This window comes from Euprymna scolopes, chromosome 6 (assembly GCF_053919585.1).
Source record: "Euprymna scolopes isolate OS-2025 chromosome 6, ASM5391958v1, whole genome shotgun sequence".
Lineage (NCBI taxonomy): Eukaryota > Metazoa > Mollusca > Cephalopoda > Sepiida > Sepiolidae > Euprymna > Euprymna scolopes.
In genome coordinates this window covers 140,146,415-140,171,748 of record NC_136487.1, presented here as the reverse complement: position 1 = coordinate 140,171,748, position 25,334 = coordinate 140,146,415, and the positions used below count along the sequence as shown (strand labels likewise).

Below are 25,334 nucleotides of genomic sequence, written 5' to 3'. Positions count from 1 at the left end.
ACGCTTTAAGAAATGATTAAGTCATTGCAAGTCGTTTTGTATACAGGTTCAGCTAGTGCAAAAGATAGGTGTTTAAGAACTTCAAATATGCGTGGAACGCAGCCATGCAGCATTTTATTTGTTACATGAATTCGCCACGATGTGTTGTAGAGCATGCATATCAAACATGCGGCCCGTGAGCTGCATGTGGCCCATTGCAAGTTTATTTACGGCCCGCACAAATAGCAACTTGGAAAAATTCTCTAGATGGCGATATCAAAGTACGAGTGGGGTGAAAATCTAGCTTCGATTTATGAAAGTTGCTTTTGCATTGAATCCATTAATTGAAACTTTAGAACGTCACAGAGAGAACGTTTTTTGAATTATCAGTATCTTAATTATCAAAGAAATTCAAGTTATATCATGAAAACACAAGAGAGATTTACAATCATCTATGTCAAAACTTTTCAGAAAATCAGGTTGACTGATCATTACTTGTAATCTCTAATAAAACTCTGAACTGCACAGAAATTTCCGCTTGACATGCTAAAAATTATTGACAACAGGCGTCAACAAAGCATAAAAACAGTTTTAATACTTGTCCATTTTGAACTATTGTAATTTTTGTGATTGGGATTTATTGTTGTTGCATTCAGATACAATTGAAGCATTAATTTAAATTTTCATTGTATTGAAAAAAAAAATAAATTTATATATCATATTTCTTTCGTTATATTTTTTGTTTAGTACATATACATTCTTGAATACGATCAAACTGTTACATGTTTCAAAAATAAAAGAAAAATATCCTGCCTTCAGTTATTATGAGAAGAGTGTGGCCCTTATGACAAAATAATCTGACTCCTATGGCTCTTGCAGGAGTTTGACATTCTGTTGTTGAGTATGTGTAATATTTTGTGGTATGATTTATCAACTTTCTTAGAATGGGCATCATTTCGTGTGCGATAGTCTGATCCGTAGAGTAGAACTATTTCGACCAATTCCTAGAAAAGTTTTGTCTCATTCTAGACAACAGCTTTCCAGATTTTCTTGAGAGTATTGATTGCGCTCTACGTCTGGCCAATTCGCAGACTCGTATCAGAACTAGAGTTGGTAATTCCTCCAAAATAGTTAGAGCTTCATTAAAAATTCATTTCAAGTTTACATCTCTCTATACATCTACAGTTATTTGTTGCTCTGGCATTGATATTAAAAGCCCACTTTTCTATTTTAAAAGTGAATACAACTTTCTTATATACTTAGTCGTGAATATACCAGCGACTTCAAAAAGGATAACTAATTTGCATATTCTTTTCAAAACGAGGTTTTATTTTAGTGATTCACTATTTGTTTTTTTGTTTTCTTATTGGGTGATTAGTTTCATTTCACTAATGTGCACAGATTCTGTTCTGCATATTTCTAAATTGTGCATATTTGCAGCGCATTTAGAGATGCATTTAGAGTAAATCTCTATCCATCTGTGGAACGGTTATTTTGTTAAGTTTTGATATGCATGTGCTGTTAGCTCAGATGGTAGCGAATACCACTTGAAAGCTAAATGTTTTGGTTTCGATTCTAATTGATGACACACAAGTCATATTTTTAAAACTTTTCAAATCACTACTTTATATTGCCTAGAATATAATAATCAATAGAAAATTGGCTCTCATAATAAATACAAAATATGCATCAATTAAAATATTATCTTAAAAAGTATTTTATGACCGAGCAACGCCGGGCGGCCTGCTAGTGGTTAAATAAAATGTGCTTTGTTTGTTACATCCCTGGGTGAAGTTTATCTTCCTTGTTTGGACAGTGTCTAAGTAATTAAAAACATGGACTGAAAACCAAACCCGAATGTGGCAAGTTCGAATCCAGTTCGTTCCACAGAAACACTTTCATCGAACCCATGCCTGACTTTATATCTAACCTTCTGAAAAGGAGGTCAATATTATTTTTAGTTCCTTCTCTCATTATTATTATATTGCGTTGGCTGCTTTCAGCACCTTCCTTATTATGCAACGCAATAATATTATACTTCTACATTTTTAGATGAGAATTGATAGTTCGTAAATTTGGATTTGTAGAATCCAAATTTTACGAACTATCAATTCTCTACTGTTCTCATATTGAGTGTTATTTTCATAACATCTCAGTCGATATAGCCTCCGACCTTCTTCGTGTGTATATTATCGAACTCGGGAATATTTCTGTCGAACTCTTGAATCTTCACGGAATTTCGAACGAAAATTTTATTTAATCCACAGGGGTAGAATGCTCTCATTCCGTCAACCATGATCGGGTAGATGTCTTCAGTAATTCACAATTGTATTTTGAGAATAGTCTGAAAGGAGCCATGGCGTAGTGGATAACGTATTTGATAAATGCAATTGTAAGTTACACTCTTCGCTTTGAAGATTCAATTTTAAGCGCAGATGACACTCAGAATACCATTGCAAATTACGTAGAACTACTGACAAAATGAGAGCATGCTAGCCCCGTACATTAAATTAAGAGTTCTGTTCGGAATTTCGTATAGATCTTTGAGTTTGACAAAAAGATTTCCTAGTTCGATAAGGTACACCTTAAGAAGGCAGGAGGTTATATCGATCGAGTAGTCCGAATATGGGCATAAATAATAATTTTCAATTTATCTTCTTATATTTTCTCACTCAGAGAATTCTCACTTTGCATATTCTTTTTCAATTTCCTCCGCACAGGTGAACGACGAGGTTCGATATTTGCCGTCTAATGAACTGGGCGGCAAAATCCGTTTGTTTCGTACAGGAAGCCATGCTGTCGTCTCAGCCGATTGCGGTCTGCAAGTTGGCTTTGATGGCATGCACATTGTTAAGGTGGCGGCGCCTTCATCGCTTAGCAAAATGATGACGGGCATTTGTGGAGACTGTGACGGTGTCAAGAACGACATCCGGCTTAAAAACGGAACGGACGTCAGTAATATGGCCGCTGCCGACACCCTGGTCGCAAATTCATACAGAGAGTCCCTTGATCCTAAAAAGGATACACCCGAACGGTAAGCTGATTTTATTTTAACGATGAATGCAATTAAAATATAATGTTGTCAAATCGAGCGATTTAATTGCATGCTTTACCATTTTAAACATTCTATTTTTAACTTTTATTTTTACATGGTGGTCACCACTTATCAAGGCCCGGAAGCCACTCGGGATAAGAGTTATTGCGTGTACAGTAATCAATGGGATAGTATCGTATTAATCGTTAGTATTGGAGATTTGATAAAGTGTCTTACTTAAGGGGGCGTTTTATCAGGAATTTGTTTATGTTGGACTTGAAGACATCCAAGTTGTAGTCAGGTGGGAACCAGGCAAACGAAAGAGAGTTCTGCAGGCGTGAACTTCTAAGAAAGAAGCTTTGTTCATGGAATCTATGTTTTGATTTAGGCACATATAAAGAGTGGGATAAATTATTAACAGTGGTTCCAGCTAGACGGGTGTTTATTGTGAAAGATTGGCGAGGGGGAGCAGAGATTGGAGCTCAGACGAGCACTTGCCACGGAAATAATGATAAAACAAAAACAGGATCGCAGCGTCTCTTCTGTGAGAGAGAGGTTGTAGGGAAGAGAAAAGGGCATCCCTCACTAAGCCATGTTTCACGTAAGCACTTGCTTACACCACCGCATTTATATTCGCCCTCTATCGCCCCCACAACAGCGGGGTTACTATCTTTAAGAGTAGATCTGAGAAAATTGACCACATCCTGTCTGCTCATCCTTCGGCTAACATTCACATTTGCGGTGACTTAAATGTCCATAATATGGAATGGCTGACCCACTCAAATAAGACAGATGATGAGGGGAGGTTCTGTCATAATTTTGCCATTGCCTATGACCTCAATCAGATTGTTCATGAACCCACTAGTGTGCCCAATACCACCGGTCAGTATGCAAGCCTTCTAGACCTTTTTCTCACAACTTCCCCTGGGCTATATTCATGTTCCGTTCTATCTCCTCTGGGATCCTCCGACCACTCAGTTGTATCAGTTAAGATAAAAATGAAATGTAATAAGTCTTCACACGTACCTCTCCACCGTACTGTATATCGATACTCTATGGCTGACTGGGATAGCTTCCGTACATTTATATCTGATTTACCTCTGCATTCCATGTTTAAAATGGATATGTCCTCTATAGTGTCAGATCTGATCGAATGGTTAATTGTAGGCACAGACCGATTCATACCATCCAAAAATTGCAACAAAAACCTAACAGCCATCCATGGTTTTCCCCAGAATGTGCTGCTGCCATCGCGCACAGAAATCACTTTTTCCACAGCTACCAACGTAATAGATGTACTGAGACTAAAGCTGCTTTCAGGACTGCCAGCAACCGCTGTAAAAGAGCAATAAAAAAAATGCAAGAGAGCTATATGTTCAGTCCATTAAATCCAAAGTAGCTGATCAGTGGCTTGATTTCCATCAGTTTTGGCAAATAGCAAACAGAATCCTGAATAGAAGCGCGTGTTCTAACCCAACCATCATCAATGGACCTGAAGTCATCTCGATAGCATAAGACAAGGCCAAACTATTTGCAAGAATTTTGCAGCTAATTCTACCCTATGCGACGAAGGCCATCAACTCCCCATATTTCCTCCTTTAACAGAGAACACGCTATGCAACATACAAATATCTGTGCGTGATGTCGCCAAGCTAATCAAGAACCTTGACTCCATAAAGCACCTGGCCCTGACGGCATTCCAATTATAGTGTTGAAAAAGCTTCTACCAGAACTTGCCCCCATACTTACAAAACTGTTTAAGCGTTGCCTTAAAGAGAAGTGCTTCCCAACATCCTGGAAAACCTCATCAGTATGACCTGTATTTAAGAATTCAGGTGATAAGTCATCTCCCTCTCAGGACAGACCAATAACTCTCCTGTGTGTCATGAGTAAGCTGCTGGAATCCATATTAACTAAAGAAGTAGTCAACAAAGGCTTCCTTTCTAGGGCAATTAATCTTGACATATCTAAGGCCTTCGATAAGGTATGGCATAAGGGCCTACTTCACAAGATTTCCAGCTACAGTATCACTGGAAATGTTTTCTCAATTATTAAATCATTTCTCTCTGATAAGCTAATAAGAGTAGTGGTTGATGGGCAGAAATCAGAAGCTCACAGTATTAATTCTGGAGTCCCTCAGCGGTTCATCCTGGGCTAACTCTCTTCCTGATCTACATCAATTATCTCCCAATACACATACTTAAATCATTCGTTGACATCTATGCTGATAACACGACCATCTGTGGCAACACATCAAAGGCCGTAAATGACAAAGTTCTCTCTGAGTCTCTCTTCTCTGATCTTGAGCGCATGGTACAGTGCGAGAAGAGCTGGCTGGTTACTTTTAATGCATCCAAAACCAAGCACCTATCTTTATATCATCAACGCTCTGATCCCCATCTGGTATCAATTGAAATGGATGGCTCTCGTCTTGAGGAGGCTCCGTGTTTTGACAAGCTTCTGAGTTTTACCTTTACGCCTGATCTGAAATGGAACACGAACACCAAGTCTGTTGCCAACGTCGCTGGGAAAATACTGGGATCCTTCTACTGCTCCAGAAGATATCTCCCTACTGAAGAAAAAGCTGCTTTCCAGGTCGGTAGTACTTCGTGAAAAGCTGCTTTCCAGGTCGGTAGTACTTCGTGAACAGTAGCTTGAGATGTCGGAAATTTTCTGTTTCTATGTCTATCCTTGTGGCCATGTCACTAGTAAGGGTTGACGTTATCCGCCTGATATTCAGGGACCCGAACCTTGGATTAACCACTAAGGAGGATGTTCTACCAGCAGATGCAAAGTACTGGAGGTGCTGTATTGCCATCATTTCCGTCATATACATACCTTTAGAGTCAAGGGGTGAGATTTTGCTGCTTGTCGAGTGTAAAGGGGGACGTGTGTATTTATAGAAAGTGCTGGAGTAATATGTTGACAGACTGCTTCTGGTTTTTCTATTCATCGTGTTAGAAAGAGTTCATTTAATGATGCAATAGAGTAGATCACTATAAAATCCTTGAAATTTAAAAAAATATTCGTAGATCTGAAAAGAAAAATCTTTCAATTAGTCGAGAGCAGAAATTTTAAAGAAGAAGTTCAGAAGTTACATCGGTCGAAACGTTTTGAAAATAACGTCCAAGAGGAAAATGGCCGTAATAATTCCAACTAACGATACCTGTAGAAATTTCACAACGAACTTTTTTACAAGTAATATACTGATGTTGGCCTTTTCTAGATGTTCAGCGTAAATGGAGACGTCCTGATATTTGTAAAAACTGCAAAAGTATTTATCTAAGCTAGCAAGGACGCCCAGCGTAACCCGGTCGGAAAATACGTTTAAATATAATATTTTAATTGATGCATAATTTCGTATACATTATTATAGAGTCAATTTTCTATCGATTCTTATATATTATAAAGTTGTGATTTCAAAATTAGAAAAAATATATCTATATGACCTGTGCATATCAGCTTGAATTAAAACCGAAATCAAAACTTACGATATATATATATATATATATATATATATATATCCTAAGTTATATATATATATATCCTAAGTTATATATATATATATATATATATATATATATATATATATATATATATATATATATATATATATATATAACTTGAGTTCCTTCGGCTATAATGGAAGCCGAAACCAAAACTTATCAAGAATACTTGGTAAAATAATTTGTAAAAAAAAAAAAAAAATAGATGACTTGAATGCGGTCAGCTATAATCGAAAACGAAACCAAAACTTATGAAAATTTCTTGGTAAAATTATTTATTACAAAAAATGGAATGTCATAACAATTAAACGACAATCACTCGGAAGAAAAAAGATGTAAGTGTGACACACAAAGAAACACACACGCTATCGTATTAATATATAGATAAACAAAAATATATTTTAAAAGTTCTTATTTTTTTAGTTTGTTCCATAGCTGTGACCCCCCACGAATGTAATTAACCACTGTGATAGAATGTAACTAAGAGGGATTTCTATATTAAATGTATTTTAATTCCACAAAAAAAGCATATGAAGGTCTGAGGTTACATCGATCGAAATGTTGCGTTAATAACACCCAAGATGAGAATGGTAGTCCAGATAATCCAACTAATTGAAAGATTTTTTTAAGTAAAAAAAGCATATAAAACAGTTACAAAACATAGCTAAGACGATTTTTAGATTAAATACAACATGGATCCAAATTTTGATCCCAAAAATAAGAAACGGCAACCTTCGTGACAAGCAAAGCAAAACTGAAGTTTTCCTTTCTAATTAAATATTTAACATAGCTGCTTACACTGATGGTAGCAACAGCTGCATAAAGATACGCAAATGACCAAGTTGACTGCGCGAAGTGACGTCATAGCAGAGACAAAAGGACACGTATGGCCGAAGAAGCAGTGGTGTTCGAGATGTGACGAGATAAGTATATGCGTGGCCGGTGTTTGGAAAAACACGTGTTTGAGACACAGGGGTGACGAAAAGTCACACGCAACCGGCTGGTCACATTTATAATTTTCAATGTTCTCCACGTCACTTTCTTCTTGTTTATCTTTTTGGCTTATTTTTTATATTTGTTGATTTGGGTTTCTAGCCTCATTTCCCATCCAAGTTTTGTCGATCCATTATTCCCTTGTTGTTTTTCTGTTTTGAACTTCATACTTACCATCTTGGCGCCGGCACTGATTATATATTGTTTAGGTCAGCGATTGTGTCTGTTGTGATGTGTGGGAGGAGCTTGTTAACTTTCTCTGTTTCCGTTTTTAATTTCTTCTACTCTTGGTTCCTTAATGATGGGAACTTTGTTTTTTCCTTGTTCATAAACTGTTTTATTTTTTTTCTATTTCTTCTGCTTCACCCTTTGTTTCATTGTTCTCGAGTTCCTCGTTTGTAGCGTATAGTATTTGTAGGTCAATCGCTTGCGCTGTTTCTCCTTATGGGGCTTCTACAGGTGTGATTCCAGTGGGGGAATGCTTCCTGCTCAATTTCATTGTTTATTTTCCGCTGTATTTCCGTTAATTCCAATTTTGAGAGCCAACCTCTCTTGAGTATCAATCCTGCTTGGTCCACAATCCTTTGTTCTGTTGTATGGTAGTCACTGGGCAGGTCCCATAGCTCTTTCATTCATTTCCTATAACCTCCATATCTATATTTGGGATGGCTTCTATAATAGCATTCCATTACGAGTCTATTCTCCTTCATTGCTCATTTCTTCTTTCGGGTTCTTTTTTGTTGGTTATCTTGGCTGTTTTCTTTTTGGTTAGTATCATTTTGGTTCCTGGTCCTGGGGATTGTACTTACCTGTTCATCGTCCATGTTACCTGTGTTTCTGAAATAAGGAAGAGGGCTAACATTAGCAGGATGACGACCATGCTGGCCACCGAGGGAGCACTTGCCGATCATGACATCCAGATCTTTCTTCTGGGTCCAATGGTCTGTGTAATTTGCATTAGACATTTTTCATATTGTGGTGTTTGTGGCAACACCGGACCCAGAATTGTTTCACCTGTTGTTCTGGCGCAGGGATAGTGTATACCTTTCATGTATATGGGATGTATCGTGCACTATTACACATACCTAAAAGACATGAACAGACAAAGGGCACACAGAAAAAAAAATTAAAAATTACATAAAATAGAAATAAAAATAACTAAGTGCAAATAAGTACGCTGTGGAAATGGATTCGAAGATAGGTCTCCCTTACACCGTTGCATTTGTACTCTTGTAGCCAAAAGTGTGGACGGCTTTATGGCTTTATATTTAATTTTTTTTCTCTTTTCCCTCTCCTTTCTACCCTTTCTCCCTCCCCTCTACTTCTTTTCTTGGGGAGTTTCATCTAAGGTTTGTTAGTTGTGTTAAGTCAAACAAGAAAACAGATTGATTTAAGTTGTCTGAAAAAAAAATAATTTGGTGAATGTTTTTATATCACCACAATCAAGAGATAATAAATTAAGAAATAAATAACGGCTCGCAGTTTGACTTACAATTCACGGGTTATTCTTTTCTAAAGTTTATTTAGTCTTGTATTATTTAGAATAAGTAATCCATCCTATCGTAGAAACAGTTGCGATATTGTGGCAGCCATGAGCACGCGGGGACAAATGTTCAAATGTACACGCTTGGACATGACTGGTGCTTCATACATTGTTATTTCACACGATGTGGATGAATAATTATCCTGGGGTGGGGGTTTTCATACTCTGTTATCTATTGTTCATCAGCTGTCAGTTCAAGTCTCCATGTTTTCATTTCATTTACAAATTATTATTATTATTATTATTATTATTATTATTATTATTGGCTCACATGGAGCTTTTACACAAGTCAACAAACTATCTGATTGGAAACCTGTGGTGTTCTCTGTAGGTTGAGTGACAACAAGTCTCCCCAGACGTCCAGTTCTCTCCATCTCCTTCGATAGCATTTGCAAATGAATTTGCATCGTCGCAACAGCCTCTTACCATTGATTTCTCGCCGGCAGTGGCCATTGGTTTATACTGGAATTTGAGTGTCACTAAGCCTCCCCAAAGTCCCAGTTCTCTTTGCGCTTGTCCAACCGAGGTCTGGCTGGCGCTCTTTCCTCGGTCTTTCAGGCCTTCTTGACCCTTCTCAGCTCTTTGGTGTCACTTTTTTATTGGGAGGAGCGGTGGTGAAACAATGTGGGGGATGCGTGATGAGGGTGTAGAACTTGTAGATATGCAACTTCGGTGTTCTTCATTCCCTGTAACGCTTATTCGTTATATTGTCTTCTTGTATTATTCTCTGCATTCAAGGGTTTTCCTTAATATTTCAGTCGTTTTCATTATTATTAGTCGTTGTACTTTTGCAGTTATTCCTCTGATTCCAATTTCTGACATTCTTTTTTCGAAGTTTTTCGGAATTGTTCCTAGTGCTCCTACTATTATCGGTATAATTTGGATTTTCTTCATCATCCAAATCCCTTTTAACTCTCTGGCTAGCTCTGTGTATTTGCTTCGTTTCTCCTTTTCTTTCATACTCACCCTGTAGTCAGCTGGGACATAAAATCTACGATTTGACAGGATTTTTCTTTCTTGTTAATTATTACGACATCTGGTCTTCTTGCTTGGATGGGTTTGTCCGTCTGTATATCCATGTCCCGTAGGATTTTGCGGTTCTCGTTTTCGAGTGCTGTTGCGGGTTTATTATTATTATTATTATTTTCTTTTTTTCAGTTGTTATGCATATCCTGTCGATACGCATTGTTTAGACGACGAGATTGTGAAAGAATACTGTTCAATCCTTAAAAATCGGACTGGTCCGTTTCGTAAGTGCATTGAAGGCATTCCGGACATTGCCGAAGAATACTATGAAACTTGCCGAATCGACGTATGTTCATATCGGCAAAATGTCTTTATGATCGACCAAGTTGGTTGCGATGCTGTCTCTGCCATGGCGGACGCCTGTGAAGAAAATGGAATTCTTGTTAATTGGAGATCGTCGAAGTTTTGTCGTAAGTATATGAGAAAATAAACAACTTGCAAATATAATACATACAAACATACAGACATATATATATATATATATATATATATATATATATATATATATATATATATATATATAAATAAATAAATAATTATAATTAAATAATAATTATTGATTTATACCTACAGATACTAGTGTTTTACACAATCACCAGTGTAAGATGACAATTCCTACCGGTCGGTAGATTCGAACCTAGCCACAAATCCACATTTCACTCCATTAGCTAAGCCTCAACATCCGGGGAATGAAACAATTGCTCCGAAAATGAAGGGAATTAAAAACTTATAAACACTCAATTCGAGCGCACACATTAGACAATCCATATTGTTCGAACGACAGGAAATCGTAAACATTGCATAAATGCTAGTTAATTGCCACATAGTTTATACTTCCCAAACAGTGCCATTCTAAAGAATTCTTAAAAGGGATTGATAATTATAATTAAGTAATAATTATTTATTTATACCTACAGACACTAGTGTTTCATGTTTACACAATCATCAGTGTAGGATGACAATGCCTGCCGGTTGGGAGATTCGAACCCAGCCACGAAGCTACATTTGACAACAAACATTAATGTCTATCTGTGTCTGTTCGTCTACATCTAGAGGAAGAAAAGCTACTTCATCGTTCTTCAAAAAACCTAGGCATATAAATAGTAGACATTAATGTGTGATGTATCTTTTGGAAGCAACCGTCCCTCTTTTCTGAAATGCGTGAGTATATCTCATTTGTATCAAATAAAGTATTAAATAATCGTAGGTTCTACGTAAGATTCAGACAATTTATTTTATTTTATTTATAGTTTATATATATATATATATATATATATATATATATATATATATATATATATATATATATATATAGATAGATAGATATACTAGCGGGGGTACCCGGCGTTGCCCGAGTGTTTGTTTCCGGGACGGGGGGAGTTTTAAAAAATGTTATGGTAGGTAAGTAGGAAGGATCAAACCCGGAGTCATGAGTAAAAGTAGGAAAATAAAGTGTGAAAAAAAAACCAACAAAAAAAAACATCTGCAACGTTAACAGTTCGGCTACCAAGAAAAGTCCATTCCAGTTGTTTAGGAAAAAAACAAACAAAAAAAAAACGACTACGGTAGGTCGGCGCGAACGTGAAAATATAATGTTAATTGTCCAGCACGCTAACCACTACGCCACAGAGCACTGCAGCTTAGTGTAGTGATTTTAAATAACTTCACATGAAAGAACTACGAAGCCAAACCGGTGTTCTCTTCTCAACTGTTCCTTGTGAACGATCCCCAAACGATGTTAAGTGGTGGCAGGGGGAGGAGGAATTTATAAGAGAGAAAATATTTTACCACTTCCATTGATCTTAATCGATTTTGGCCGTGACTTCTCAGCAGAAAAAGTATAGAAATCTAAGATTATCGAGGAATTTGAGAAATAATAAGCCTATAACACACCTCAGATATTGTTCTGCCGTTTGTGCATATTATATTTGCATGAAATATCTTGATTTTTAATCCTATTAATGTCAAAATCAGACGGGAAAAAATGAGTTCATTTTATTTATATAGATAGAAGAAGAATAGAATAGATAGAAGAAGATATATATATATATATATATATATATATATATATATATATATCATCATGCAGTCCGATTGACGATGACTAGTCGGGGCCGCAGTGCTTTATCCTTCGGTACAGGACTTTCCACCTTGGCTCCTAACTTGCTTGCTCAGTTTAGGTGTAGTATCTGTTGCGCATCAGATAAACCCCCTCTGAACCTCCAATGCTCATTTCCAGTGGAGCGAACCCGCGACGACTGGCAGCAGAGAAAGCCAGACCTTCAGTCAGAAAGTAATCTCAGTGAGGTAGACAGTTGCCCTATCGTGTCTGCTGCTACGCCTTTTCTTTCTGGATGAGGTTCCGTAGCCTTTTAAGGAAAACTGCAAGGCAGCAGTAGAATTTGAAGTCAGAGTTCCCATCTCTTAGCCTTTTGCTGTGATAAGGCCCAGAAGACAGTGGTGTTTGATTTTGGGGTTGGTTCCCCTAGTCTTTGCCCAACCAAAGACACGTACAAGACAGTGGAATAGGGGTTGGTAGTGTGCCAGGCCGTGCCCACACATCGGTGGGCCATAACGCACTACCTCTGGGGCCCCGTGCTACTCCGAGACCTCCTACAGGTTTAGCCTGGGGTCACAACGCACCCAGTGACCGTGTGTGTGTGTTTGGATTAATTATCCGGCAGGGGTATGTGATACATCTAGTGTGTTAGATATAAGTTAGTGTAAAGTTCATACTTGCATGCCTTCTCGCTTCCAGCTAACACCGCTGGCTAACTTCACGGTTATAAGGGAGCAGCTATGCATAAGTCTTCCCTGCCAGTACATAGCCTATCCATCATCCAGATTTCTACAGTGAATTCACGTTGGCCATATATATATATATCTATAATATAAAGCTGAACGTCTGTGTGTGTGTCTAGTCACGAATAGGCTCCTATATGTTTGACTATTATAGAAAACTGATCATATATAATGATAGAAGATGTATCGAGACACAGGAATGAGTATGTTTGATAAGGCATAATGATGATTCATTAAAATTGTGGGGGTCTGCGTACGCGCCTGGTTCATAAGGTATGGAAATAAAAAAATTCAAAATTAAAAAAAAAACGTTTACAAGTGTTTTTGATATAGATGTACATAATAATACTTCGATAAGTATGTTTTTACTTAAATAGGGATGGTATAATAAAATTGTGGGGTCTATGTTCGCGTCTGGCCTCCATAGAATGGAAATAAGCACAAACTTTAATAAAGACTTTTTCTATCTGCGTAAGTATACTTTGATAATTATGTTTCAGTTTGAAGAAATATGGTATAATCAAATTATGGAGTGTTCGTTCGCACCTAACATCCATAGAATGGAAACATGTCACAAAGTTTAACAAGTTTTTTTTTTAAATATAGATCCACAGAATATTGTGATACGTGTTTCAGTGTGAACAGGTATGGTATAATAAATTATGGGGTTTATCTATTTTATTTTTACTTTCATCATATTTTGCTTTGGTTTTGATACCCCCAAATTCGAAGCTATCTCTTTACAACCCTTCCTTTTCATAACCTATCATACTTTCATAAATCAGAGTCCATTTTCTGTAGGCTGTTTGTGAACCCAGTCAACGAGGGATACTTTCGATAGTATATATATATATATATATATATATATATATATATATATATATATTATAATAATAATTATTAAATACCTACAGACACTAGTGTTTCATCCTTTCGGGAATCATCAGTGCAGAGTGTCACGATTAACACCAGTCGATAGATTCGAACCCAGCAACAGAAGCCATCTCGGGTTTTTTGACTAGCAAGGACCTAATCCATTTGTCTACCATTAACCGCTAGAAATACTGTTGAAATTTAAACATTTTTAAAAAAATTTTTTAACGTCTGTCTAATCATTATGTGGTGATATGCACAGAAGAGCTAAATTGACCGACATTGTATTTTAACTTAAAATGCTCAACACACACACACACACACACACACATGTATATATACATATATATATATATATATGAAGAAAGATAAGCAGCGAAATACTACAGACTAAAAACATACAAAAACCCTAAGAGAAACATAGACACTGAAAATTTTGAAAATGACTTAATCAACCTGATTAAAAATATTAAATTTAAGAAAAATAAAAAATATATCACTCCAACACTTAAAAAAATAAATAAATTTTCAAAATCTATTCCTATAAGCCACCAAAATAAACTCATAGTACCGGCAGATAAAACTGGAAATTTCTATCCAGACCTTTTATTTCAATTTTTCAGATTCATCTGCCTTACTTTTAATGCTAGGTTTATTTATGGTGTCTTTTAAATTCAATAAAAACCCTCCTAAATTTGCTGATGAGGAGACCTTGCTTACCAAAAAACTATATATAATTATTCTACATAACTTGATGTATACCACAATAAAAAGCATTGTTTTCCGAAACGATCGTACAGATAATTGATTTTGTTGTTGTTCCTTCTTATGAAACTGATTTTTAATTTAATTAAAATTTGATTGTTAAATTTTAAATTATAAATCACATTACTTAATATATATATATATATATATATATATATATATAATTATATATATATATAGTGCTGCCAAAAAGAAAGTCCAAACATGTCATTTTTTTCAAAAGCCCCAAATTTAAACTTAATTGAATGTAACTGTTTAAACAACCTATACCTCATTTGATTTGCCTTTTATTCCTCTATAAGTTTACATGTTCATATTTGATTTTTAATTGAAGTATCCTAGTGTTCATCCCAATTTAAAAAAATCAACTTTAAATTGAGAACGCAAAATTTCAAATCGGGAAGTTATAAATTCATTTAAATCGAGCTGGCAGATATTTAAAACAAGAGAACGTTGAAAGAAACAGAGAATGAAAATGAATTTGTCATCAACTTTTTTACTGGCTTATATCTACGTGAGGAATATTCATTCATACATGATGACCGTGTTCAATCCATGGCGTTCTCTCTGTTCTTACTTTTATATTGTGAAATTTTTTTACAAGCAAAGAAAATCCACGACTCGCAAAACTTGATGCCTTATGTCGTATTTAATTAAGTCTAATCCACGTCTTGCAAAAATAAAGTAAAATCCACGATTCAGAAAAACACGGCGATCTTGTATCGCAGGATACGCTCTTGTTTTGTGCTTGTTTCTTGATCGCTCTCTAGCGATAACGTTCATTTGCACAAGTTCGTGCTCGTTGGAAACCACATGTGCCAGCGATTTGTTTATTTAAAAATTGTTTGTATACATCTATATACATAATATATATACACATGTTTATATACATCTATATATATAAGAACAAAATTAAAGACTGTAAGTTATAATTTACAAAAATTTATTGTTCGACAGGATACTCAAAAAGAAATATTAAGATTTCCCTTATCCGCAGAGTTTCAAAGAATGTGTTCTTTTTATCATGTTTTTTCGTATATGATTAGTTTTCATATAATATAGTTTCATTCAGAGCTTCGCTATAATAATTATTTGCTAAGTTTTATTTTATTACAAAAGTACAAGAAGAATATATATATATTTTTACGTTTCTTTTGAATTTATGAAAATTCTTTATTTGATAGATTATGAAAATTTTTTAAATAAATCTTTCTTCTAATATGTACAAAAAAAGAAAAATCATATGTGTTGAATTTATCGAGTGGCGATTTATTGCTGTCTTTTTTTTATGAAAATCGCTCGAACAAGGCATGAAGCCACCTGATGCAAGCAGCTAAAAAATAATACTTCAAGTTCAAAAAGTTGCCAGCGCTAAGGGTTTGACGTTATAGATTCTGACCCAGAAAACATCAAGTATTCCCTCTTTGTCAGAAACATCGCTCATGGAATGTGAGGGCTGAAGTACAAAATAAGGGAAGCGGTTAATAAGTTTTTAAATGACAATATTTATAACTTAAAAATATCAGTTACCTTCTGTTTCTTGTTTAAATGTGCATATAAAGTGTTTTTTTGTTTGTTTTTTATTTTTACTCTTATCAACCCTAAACAATGCATATTACCACTTGGACGAAGGAGGCTTCTGTTTTAGATTATGTCTAAAGAGGCACTCTGAATGGAGTTGAGAAGCGAAATGTTTGTTCACATTATATTTACATTTTAACATATTAGTACAGTCATGGAAACAGGGAAGGAATTCCAAAGTCTAGCAGTTCAGTCCGATGAAATTTTGCTGCTTGTAGTTAGTCGTATTAGTCCTACGTTATATTAATACTGCCGCATAGATTCTGGATTATTTACACCTTTTTAATTTAATAGCTGGTTTCTATTTGGTTACACTTTCATTTGATTCCAATTTTTTTCTTAATCATTTCCCATGTTTTCAGAACTGTTGCTTCTGTTCCTACCATATTCCATATTTCTTCTGCTACCTGTGTTTACTTCGTTTTTCTGTCTCCTTTAACGTCGCTATGTGATCTGCTTCAACGACTTAATCTTAATAATACTACTGTGTCAATGTTGGATGATTTATATATCTTTGCTTTGGAACGTATTTATCTGTAGTTGTAAACAAAGATAGATATGACTTACATTAAAGCAAGTTTTCACATGGGACAAATATTGATTTTAGTATTATCTGGATTCTTCGGACAATTGTTCTTATCTTGAGTCTTATTTTCATGTTTCGGTCGATGTAACTTCCCACCTTCTTCAGGTGTACCTTGTTGAAACTTCTCTCGAACTTGGGAGTTAGCGTGGAATTTCGAACGGAACCTTCTCTTTCGGCCAGCCATGACCGAGGAGAAGTCCTAACTAATTCTTTATTGTACTTTGAATTTGGCCCGCACTGAAAATTGAATTTTCAACCTCTCGAAGAGTGTAACTTTTAGAACTGAGTTTACCAATACTTTATCCACTACGCCGCGGCTACTTATCAGTTAAACTGATTCTCTAAAATCTCATTCTTTTAATCGGTTTCTGAAAAAAAAAACAAAAAAAAACACAACACTATTTTCATACATTTCAATTTTTAAAATTTTTCCTGGATATTTTTATGTTTTCCATAAGAGCTCTGCGAGTCGGATTTAAAGACTTTGACGAGCCGGATAAGGCCTGCGAACCGTAGTTTGGAAACTCATGTTTTAACGCATTTTTAGTCATTACACAAAATTTTAAATCAATAGTAAAGAATGTAGAAACTCTGGCATCTAATTGGTTAATTAATGTTAATTCGCATTTGCTTCTTAATTCTCTCGATAACATCAACTCTCATGGAATTATGGCGCCAAATCTGACTTGTAACCAGTTCGATTTTTTATCCGAATACAAATCTAATGAGTCAAATCATGATATTATTTTACTTAATTAAGTATCTTGATCCTCTGTTTTCATAGTTGGCCATAATTAAACTCCGTTCTTGGCATGGTTCTTGGTTCTGTTTCATATCGTAATAACCTTGGTTAAAACGCTTCTAATCTGCAATGAACTTCTTAAGGAATATCTTTCTGTTTAAAAGACAGATAAAAGTCATTCACATCAAACCCCTTGTTATGTAAAATAAATGTTGCTTTGGTATGTGAACGTTCACAGTTGTAGCCGAAAATAAGCGCAATTGTGTGAAAGAGAAAGACGAATGCTCTTATTTCTTTATATTTCTTATAAGTTATCCAATATTTTTTTCAATTGTCTATTTGTACCTGTCGTTTCTCCGACACCGCGTTCTTCTTTACACAAAGATCTCCTTTCTTTTTCCATATTACGTCACTTCTCCTTTCTCCTCTTTTTTACTTCCGTTCCCCCGCACAATTCTTAGACAACCTCACTTTCGATCTCGTTCAGCTGTAATTTCTCTTTAAACTGGCAATCATATCACCAACTAACTCACATGACTTAATTTACTACATTTCGAGTGTGCTACAGTCGTGCAAACGAATTAAAGCATAATTTTTATCATAGATTGATGAATGGATTTATTTCTTAATTGAAAAAGTGTTTTGTTTTTCTTCAGCTATAATATGTTCCGGTGTAAATACCACTTACAGCTATCGCATGACTGGGTGTCCCGCCACTTGCGTCGAACCGGATAGCCCAAAAACGTGTAAGCTACCGAATAAGGAGGGGTGCCAGTGTCTTCCGGGACTCTTGCTGAGTGACGACGTTTGTGTAGAACCATCGAAATGTGGTTGCAAAACTTCAACAGGCGGTTATCTTCCGGTGAGTTCAGTTTCTTTTAATTTATGATGCCAGGCATAATGGTTACGCAGAGTTAATTTATTGCAATAGGACATTTCATATAGATATACTTTTATTTATGTTCAAATAAACATTTTACATGGTCACCACACATACGTGAAAAAATTTTTTAGCAGTTAGTTATAAATAACCAATGTCCTTATCCAGTGACTAGAAAGGTATTTTCCTCTTAAAAGTTCTGTCTTCAGACAGAACTTTTAAGAGGAAGGTACTTTTCTAATCACCGGATGAGGACATTGGTCATTTATAACAACATCCGAAACATTGTCATGTCTGTGTAGTGACTATGTAAAATATTTATTTGAATATAAATAAAAGTATATATTATTTTTAATTTCAGGTATATTAACATGAACTAAAATTCAATAAATTTTCAAAAATTCTCAATCCGTGTGTAAAGCAAGTAGTTAAATAATATAATATAAACACTGAAAAAAGCCCGTTAATCTATTAAAACTCCTGCTAATTTAATTTCCCACATTTCTCAATATTGGTATTCTACTCCCTGGTCATAGTCATATTTTATAACGTTTACCTGTTCAGAAAACTAATGTTTAAATTTGCTATAAGATGCAACTAAAGCGTAGAATAAGGACGTTACTTAACCTCAAGCTTCCATCTTCGCATTTCGACTCGATTATATGGTACTGCATTTTACACTGATCTTCGCCTTCCGACAAAAATAACGGAAAAATTAAGCTCTGACAATGTTCGTACTAATATTCATATGAAATCAGATCAAAGCTAAGTGACCGACTATAGTCGAGGACGACCCGATGGCTCACTTTTTATTAACTGCTAGACCTAGGTGTACGAGACGGCGCCACTTCATTCTTGGAATTACTCATTTTTGTCTTGATACTCCCTTATAATGGCGAGTGTTTATCAAGTACCATGTTTTTAAGTTTTTGGTATGACTCGACCGATGATTGAACCTAGCTCTCCCCGACCATTCTTATCATCATAGCAAATGGGCCGATTTAAATCATAAAATTACGTCATTAATTTAATTTTTCATATATAAGTTATAATTATTATTTCTGATAACCTAAAGAAAAAAAAACAACACTTGCCATTAACTTTTTTTATTTAAAGTAGATTTATTTCAGAATTTATTCCATGCGGTGAGAATTGTTTGACTTGCCATTTGATTACTAATTAAGGTTTTATTGAGATTTTATTAAATTTTAATAGGATAATTAAGACCAAAGCTAAAAAGAAACACGAGTCATTTCTCGCGATTGGAAAAAAAATATAAACACTTAACTTTGCCTTTTAAATTTTTGTTATGGAAGAAGCTGATCTACCTATTTTAGTTATAATGAACCTTCTCAGAGGCTATAAATATACTTGCATTTAAGACGTTATCATGCAGCGATTTGTGGCAGTTATGGCCACTAGAAAAATTGTTGCATGGGTGACGGACAACTTAGGGAAAACATCATACACACGAATTCACGATCTGGGTAAATCCAGGTGTTAAATCCGATTGTTAAGGAATGACGTCGACCCTACATTCCGTTTGAAGAGGATATGGGACAACATATATTTTAACCTAGATTAGAATTACTAAACACGCAAAGCAATAAAACAATAGAAATTCCAATTAATAAAGAATTTCAAAATAAGTGAACAATCAAATTCCGATGCATGGAATTTCAATATAAGACATAAGAAAACAATCAGAGAGAGAAGAAAGAGAGAAAGCAACTCGCTAATGAATGGCACACTGACCAGCCCACACCGACCAACCCGCACCAGTCAGTCAACACCATACCACCAAACACACATACCGACAGAACTGTCTCTTATCATATGCAGTGAAACGTAAATAAACATTGTTGATTTAACAAGTTGCCTGTTTGATTTCAAAAACCACGGCTAAAAGAATAGCAACGTGTATATTCTTTGGCACCCATTTGTTAAAAGTGCAACCAATAAATCATATACACCGACTATATAACATAATGACGTGTACTTCTGTAACATAGTAATCTACTGATTGGGTGCCATGAAAGGGGATGGAAAATGGAATGTTATCATTTGGCTGTGTGAGTTCGAAGATATGTTTAGCGAAATCTAATCAACTTACGGCTACATCGGTTTTGTTGTGCAAATATAGAAAAAAAATCTTTGGGACAGACATGCAGGAAGCATCGGAGAAGGCATCGTATTGTATCTGGTTAAAAAGAAATCGTAATTGTTGGGGAAAAATTACCTACACCAGTACTAATACGACCTCTGATTGGGGGAGGTCACAGAGATGCAGTAGAGTAAGGGCCGAAACTGCAAAGTGGTTCCTTCTGATGATCATAATACTGGATTCGATTGCAGAGCTGTTAGCTGTTGGGCACTTTAAACAGTGCGTGCAAATTACGCGGACACCATGAATATACACATTATTGGGTAGCGATTTGTGGTAGTTATAACTCTAGAATAATGACGTGAACTTTGGTAACATAATTTAGCTAATACACTTTTTTTCATTAATCATACATTTGTGTTTGCCTTGATTATTGTTTGCCTGTAAAGCTACAACATTTTTCTTGCTTCGATTATTAAGAAGGCATAAAAAAAATGAAGCCGAACTTTTTACATCAAAGTCGTTAGTAGGAATGAAATACAAAAGAAAAATTTTAATTTAAAAAAGAAACGAGGAAAGAAAATATATAGATAGATATGGAAAGCAAAAAGGGAAAACGAAAGAAAACGTTATTTTATTATGGAAATAGATTTGCCTTCTCGCTTCGTTTATTCATCAGACAGATTTCGTGTGGTGGGACGGATATACGAGGTGCTTTCAATAAGTTTCCAGACTTTTTTGTACAAGCATTTAAAATTGTCGTAGACTCTTGAAAGTTCAGCATGAGATGACTGACGATTTTTTTATGATTTCAGGTTCAAATGAACAGCTACAGCAAGAATTGGAATACACACTACTACTTGTCACAGCTAGTGAATATTTAAAATGTAATCTGGACTTTAAAAGAACAATATGCAATAAAATTCTATTTTTAACTAAGAAAATGCCACAGAAACGTATAGAATGCTTCAGACTGTTTTGGGACCATCTTGCATGAATCGAGCATCATTATTTGAGTAACAATGAGAGATAAAAGGAAGACAATGAGTCCTTGAGGGATTATGAGAGGCGTGGGGGGTAAGGAAGCCAGGACACGAGAGTTAATTGGCCAAATAAAGAATTTCATGAATAAGGATATATAGAGATAAGTGCAAAGTTTGATGTCAGTGTGGGAACTGTACATACAATTATTCGCGAGGAACTGAAGACGTGGATGATTTATGCGAATGCACCAGTCCACATATCTATCCTTGTCACAGACTATATTTGACCAAGATGAATATCAAGACAGTTCCTCACCTTGATATGTAATCTATCCCGGGTTACACAGGCATGTTGAAAATTATGATTTTGTTGTGAAGGTTCGTTAGTACAAAAAGAGTTCAAGGGTTAAGGCTGACACATGTCAAACTTTGTAGCTGGGATAAACGATAGAACCGGAAATAGGTCATTCGGATTCGTATAAAAGAGAATGTGGAAAGAAAGAAAGAAAGAAAGAAAGAAAGAAAAACGAGAACATAAAAGAAAGAGAGAGCAAGATATCTTACTCTCGCATACAAGTCAATCTGGTTTTCGATTTTGGACGGAACAGATACATCGAAATTGACACGAATATGCATCGGAAAAGGAAACGCACAAAAGAATTAAGAACGATCAACAAGACTGAATGTTGAACTGCCAAACTGTGAAAGAAATAAACCAACATTAATTAAAGGAAGCCTCCGACTTATTACCTTTTGCAGCTACGAGTAACGGAAAAAATCGCATCCCAGAGAAGATCATGATAACAGAAAAAAAGTATGGTGGACTTTATTGCGTATATATGCACGCGCATTAGATGTATCAGGAGCACATGCATACAGAGAAAGAGACACACGTAGTGAGATATACACGCAATAGACAATATCCTCTCGCCCACTTTAAAATTTTACAAGCCTCGCTATAGTCCAGATTTGCTCCCTGTGACTTTTGGTTATTCCTCAAGTTCAAGGAAAACCTTAGAGGCTGTCGTTATGGGACAATTGAGGCGACGAAAGAGGCTGTGATTAGGATCATTGAAACTCTTCCGTGGGGCCTACCAGAAAGTTGTTGGAACGGTACATTGCAAACAGAGGAGATTGCATCAAAGGAAACTATGTGTACTATCTATAAAAGTGCTCGTACGAAAAATATCTGATAACTTATTGAAGGCACCTCGTATATTTACAAATAAATACATAATGCTCTTTTTCATATAATCGAGTGGAGGATTGCAATTCGATGTTTTGGTTTGAACTATTCACGTGTTTATTTTTAGATTGGTAAGAAACAGATCTCATCGGATTGTCGCCACACGCTAATCTGTGAACGCAAAGATGGGAAAGCACATTTAACAAAGACAAAAGAAAAAGAATGCGGCGTCCAGGCCAGCTGTGTCCTTGAATCAGACGGAGCTTACCAGTGCAAATGCAATGACGGATATGCTGGCGATCCTCATGGAAAATGCTGTAAGTTTTCATTCTAAATTCCTTCTATACACCTTAATAAGTAGATATCTATTTAATAATTAAAGTGAACGTACTCATGGCAATAATCATGTATGCAAATATAATACTTGAGCTAAATAGACGATGCTTGATCTTGATAATAACTGATAATAATGAGAAAGAAAGGAATGCAGAATCATGCATGCAAATATTTTATAATCAAAGGAGAGGTCGATTAATCTAATTAACCCATAGGTTCTCAATGGGGTGAATTTGGGGTTCTCCAGTGTTGAAATCTACTTTTCAATTTTTTTTTATATCAATTAATATTTTTAATTTGCATATAATTTGTAAAATTCCATTATAAAAATAATCTATGTAAACTGTTAATGTAAAATCTATTTAAAAAAAAGCAATAAAAAGATTTTTTAGTAATATTTGCATGTTATTCACATTACACATTTTAAGACGGACAATCTTGGAAAGGATGGCGAATTGGAGGGTGACATTCTTATAAAGAGTGAAAGATTGAGAATCCCTTGATAAACGGATCGACTTATCATCATCATATCATATCCTATGAAGCCGAAGATTCTATTGTTGGCCTTGGTTACCTCGATATTTTTGTACTCTAGGAAGACATCGGATACTTATGCGAGGAACCACAAGAAGGTTGCCAACATCCTAAGTGAAAGTGATTTTTGTGGAACGAACTGGATTCGAAGTTGGAACACCCAGATTGTTAGTCTGCGTCGTTAACCACTTGACAATAATAATAACAACAACAATAATAACCGGATATTGTAGTTGTGGACAAAAAGACCAATGGATGCCAAATTATTGACGTAGTTTGCACGTCCCACTTGATGGACTAACAAAAATTAACGTACGTGTGTGAGAAAGAACGTGTGCTGAAGTTTAAAGGGATAACAGCATTAATTTTGTCTTTTATTATATATCTGCAGGGCTACCTGTCTTTGCCCGAGGATAATGAGCAACCTATTTCTATTAAAGTTTCTATCTCTCTACCTCTCTCTCTATTCGTTTCTCTTTCTTTTTCTCCCCAACCCCGTCGTTCTTCTCTGGCCAGCCCATTCCTCTCTAGTTGGACTTACATACACATATACAACTTTCTTTATATAGTAGATTTCTCGAGTAAGGAGTTGGAGTTTTCTTTCTAAATTTAGTAAATGACACTGAAAAAACAACCCCCTTGACGAAATCCGTTCCAGTAAACCTTCAGAAAATGAATAATTTTTTAAATAATTTTTAGATATTATTCATCTGGGGCAACGCTGATGAAACATATATTAAATTAGAACTGCACGCCTGTGGAACTCTGTTCCGTCTGCCTGCTTCCCACCAGACTACAACTTGGATGTCTTCAAGTCCAACGTTAACAAATTCCTAATGAACCGCCCCCTTAAGTAAACACTTCATCAAATCTCCACACTAACGTAATGTACTTGCAATAACCCTTATCCCTGAGTGGCTTCTGGGCCTTGATAAGTGGTGATCACTGTCTAAAAAAAAATTTTAGGTGTTGTTTTGTAGTTTGTTTGATTTTGATTTTTAACCGAACAGACAAACATACAAGCACATACACACAGATAACTGCCCTTTGTATAATAGATTGGTTTTGTTTCAATTATTTCAATTAGTGAATAGAAATTAGATTATAGAAAACAGGTAAGTTCTCTAACCCAACCCTACCCTCATCCTCCCATTGTCACATCAGCCCCCCCCCCAAAAAAAAAACTAAAAAGACTAAATAACCAAGTAGAGTCAAGGAGGAAGGAAAGACCTAGGAACTAACCAGGCCTCTTCCGCCGGATAAGTACGAAGAGAACTGAGACCTTGGAGAAGCTTATTGCCAGTGAAATTTCAGTAAAGACCAATAGCCGCTGCAAACGAGAAGTCAATGGCAAGCAGCTGTGGCGATAATGCAAATTTATCTGCAGATCTTATCGAAAGAGGTGGAGAGTACTGGAAACCTGGGGAAAGTTAGTCACTCAGCTTCCAGGGAACATAACAGGCTGTTTTCAAAGAGAGATCTTTGATAGCCTGTGTGAAAGCTCCTTGTGAGCCAATAATAATAATAATAATAATAATAATAATAATAATAATAATAATAATAATAACAAGAACAACAATAACGATAATAACTAGCGTAACTTCCTGGAAATTCCGCACCAATCTCCTCTTTTGGTTGATTTTACTTCAGTCTCTTCCTAGAGGCTAACACTTGATCTCTATCTGAGATACAGAGGTGTTCGAATATCTCATTACATCTCTCTTTACATCTGAAATGTTGAGTTAGTAAAAAAGTTAAGAATAATGATTTTTCCTCTCCTCAATTGACCAGTTAAATATGTTACAATTAGGGCTATGACAAGAGCATATTCTTTCCATTGTTTTCACTCTCGGCACAGACAGTTAATCAACCGAGAGCCAC

The 25,334-nt window shown here is 35.6% G+C and overlaps 1 protein-coding gene across 1 annotated transcript in view; it reads left to right on the top strand.

Moving 5' to 3' along the window:
- The window catches only part of LOC145277997 (zonadhesin-like), a 441,395-nt gene that overhangs the window by 335,381 nt on the left and 80,680 nt on the right, over positions 1-25,334 (top strand). The window contains exons 16-19 of the mRNA XM_080130167.1: positions 2,700-3,013; positions 10,214-10,491; positions 18,087-18,292; positions 22,711-22,900. Of these exons, the coding sequence (XP_079986293.1) occupies positions 2,700-3,013; positions 10,214-10,491; positions 18,087-18,292; positions 22,711-22,900 (988 nt within the window). The remainder of the gene's footprint in view (positions 1-2,699; positions 3,014-10,213; positions 10,492-18,086; positions 18,293-22,710; positions 22,901-25,334) is intronic.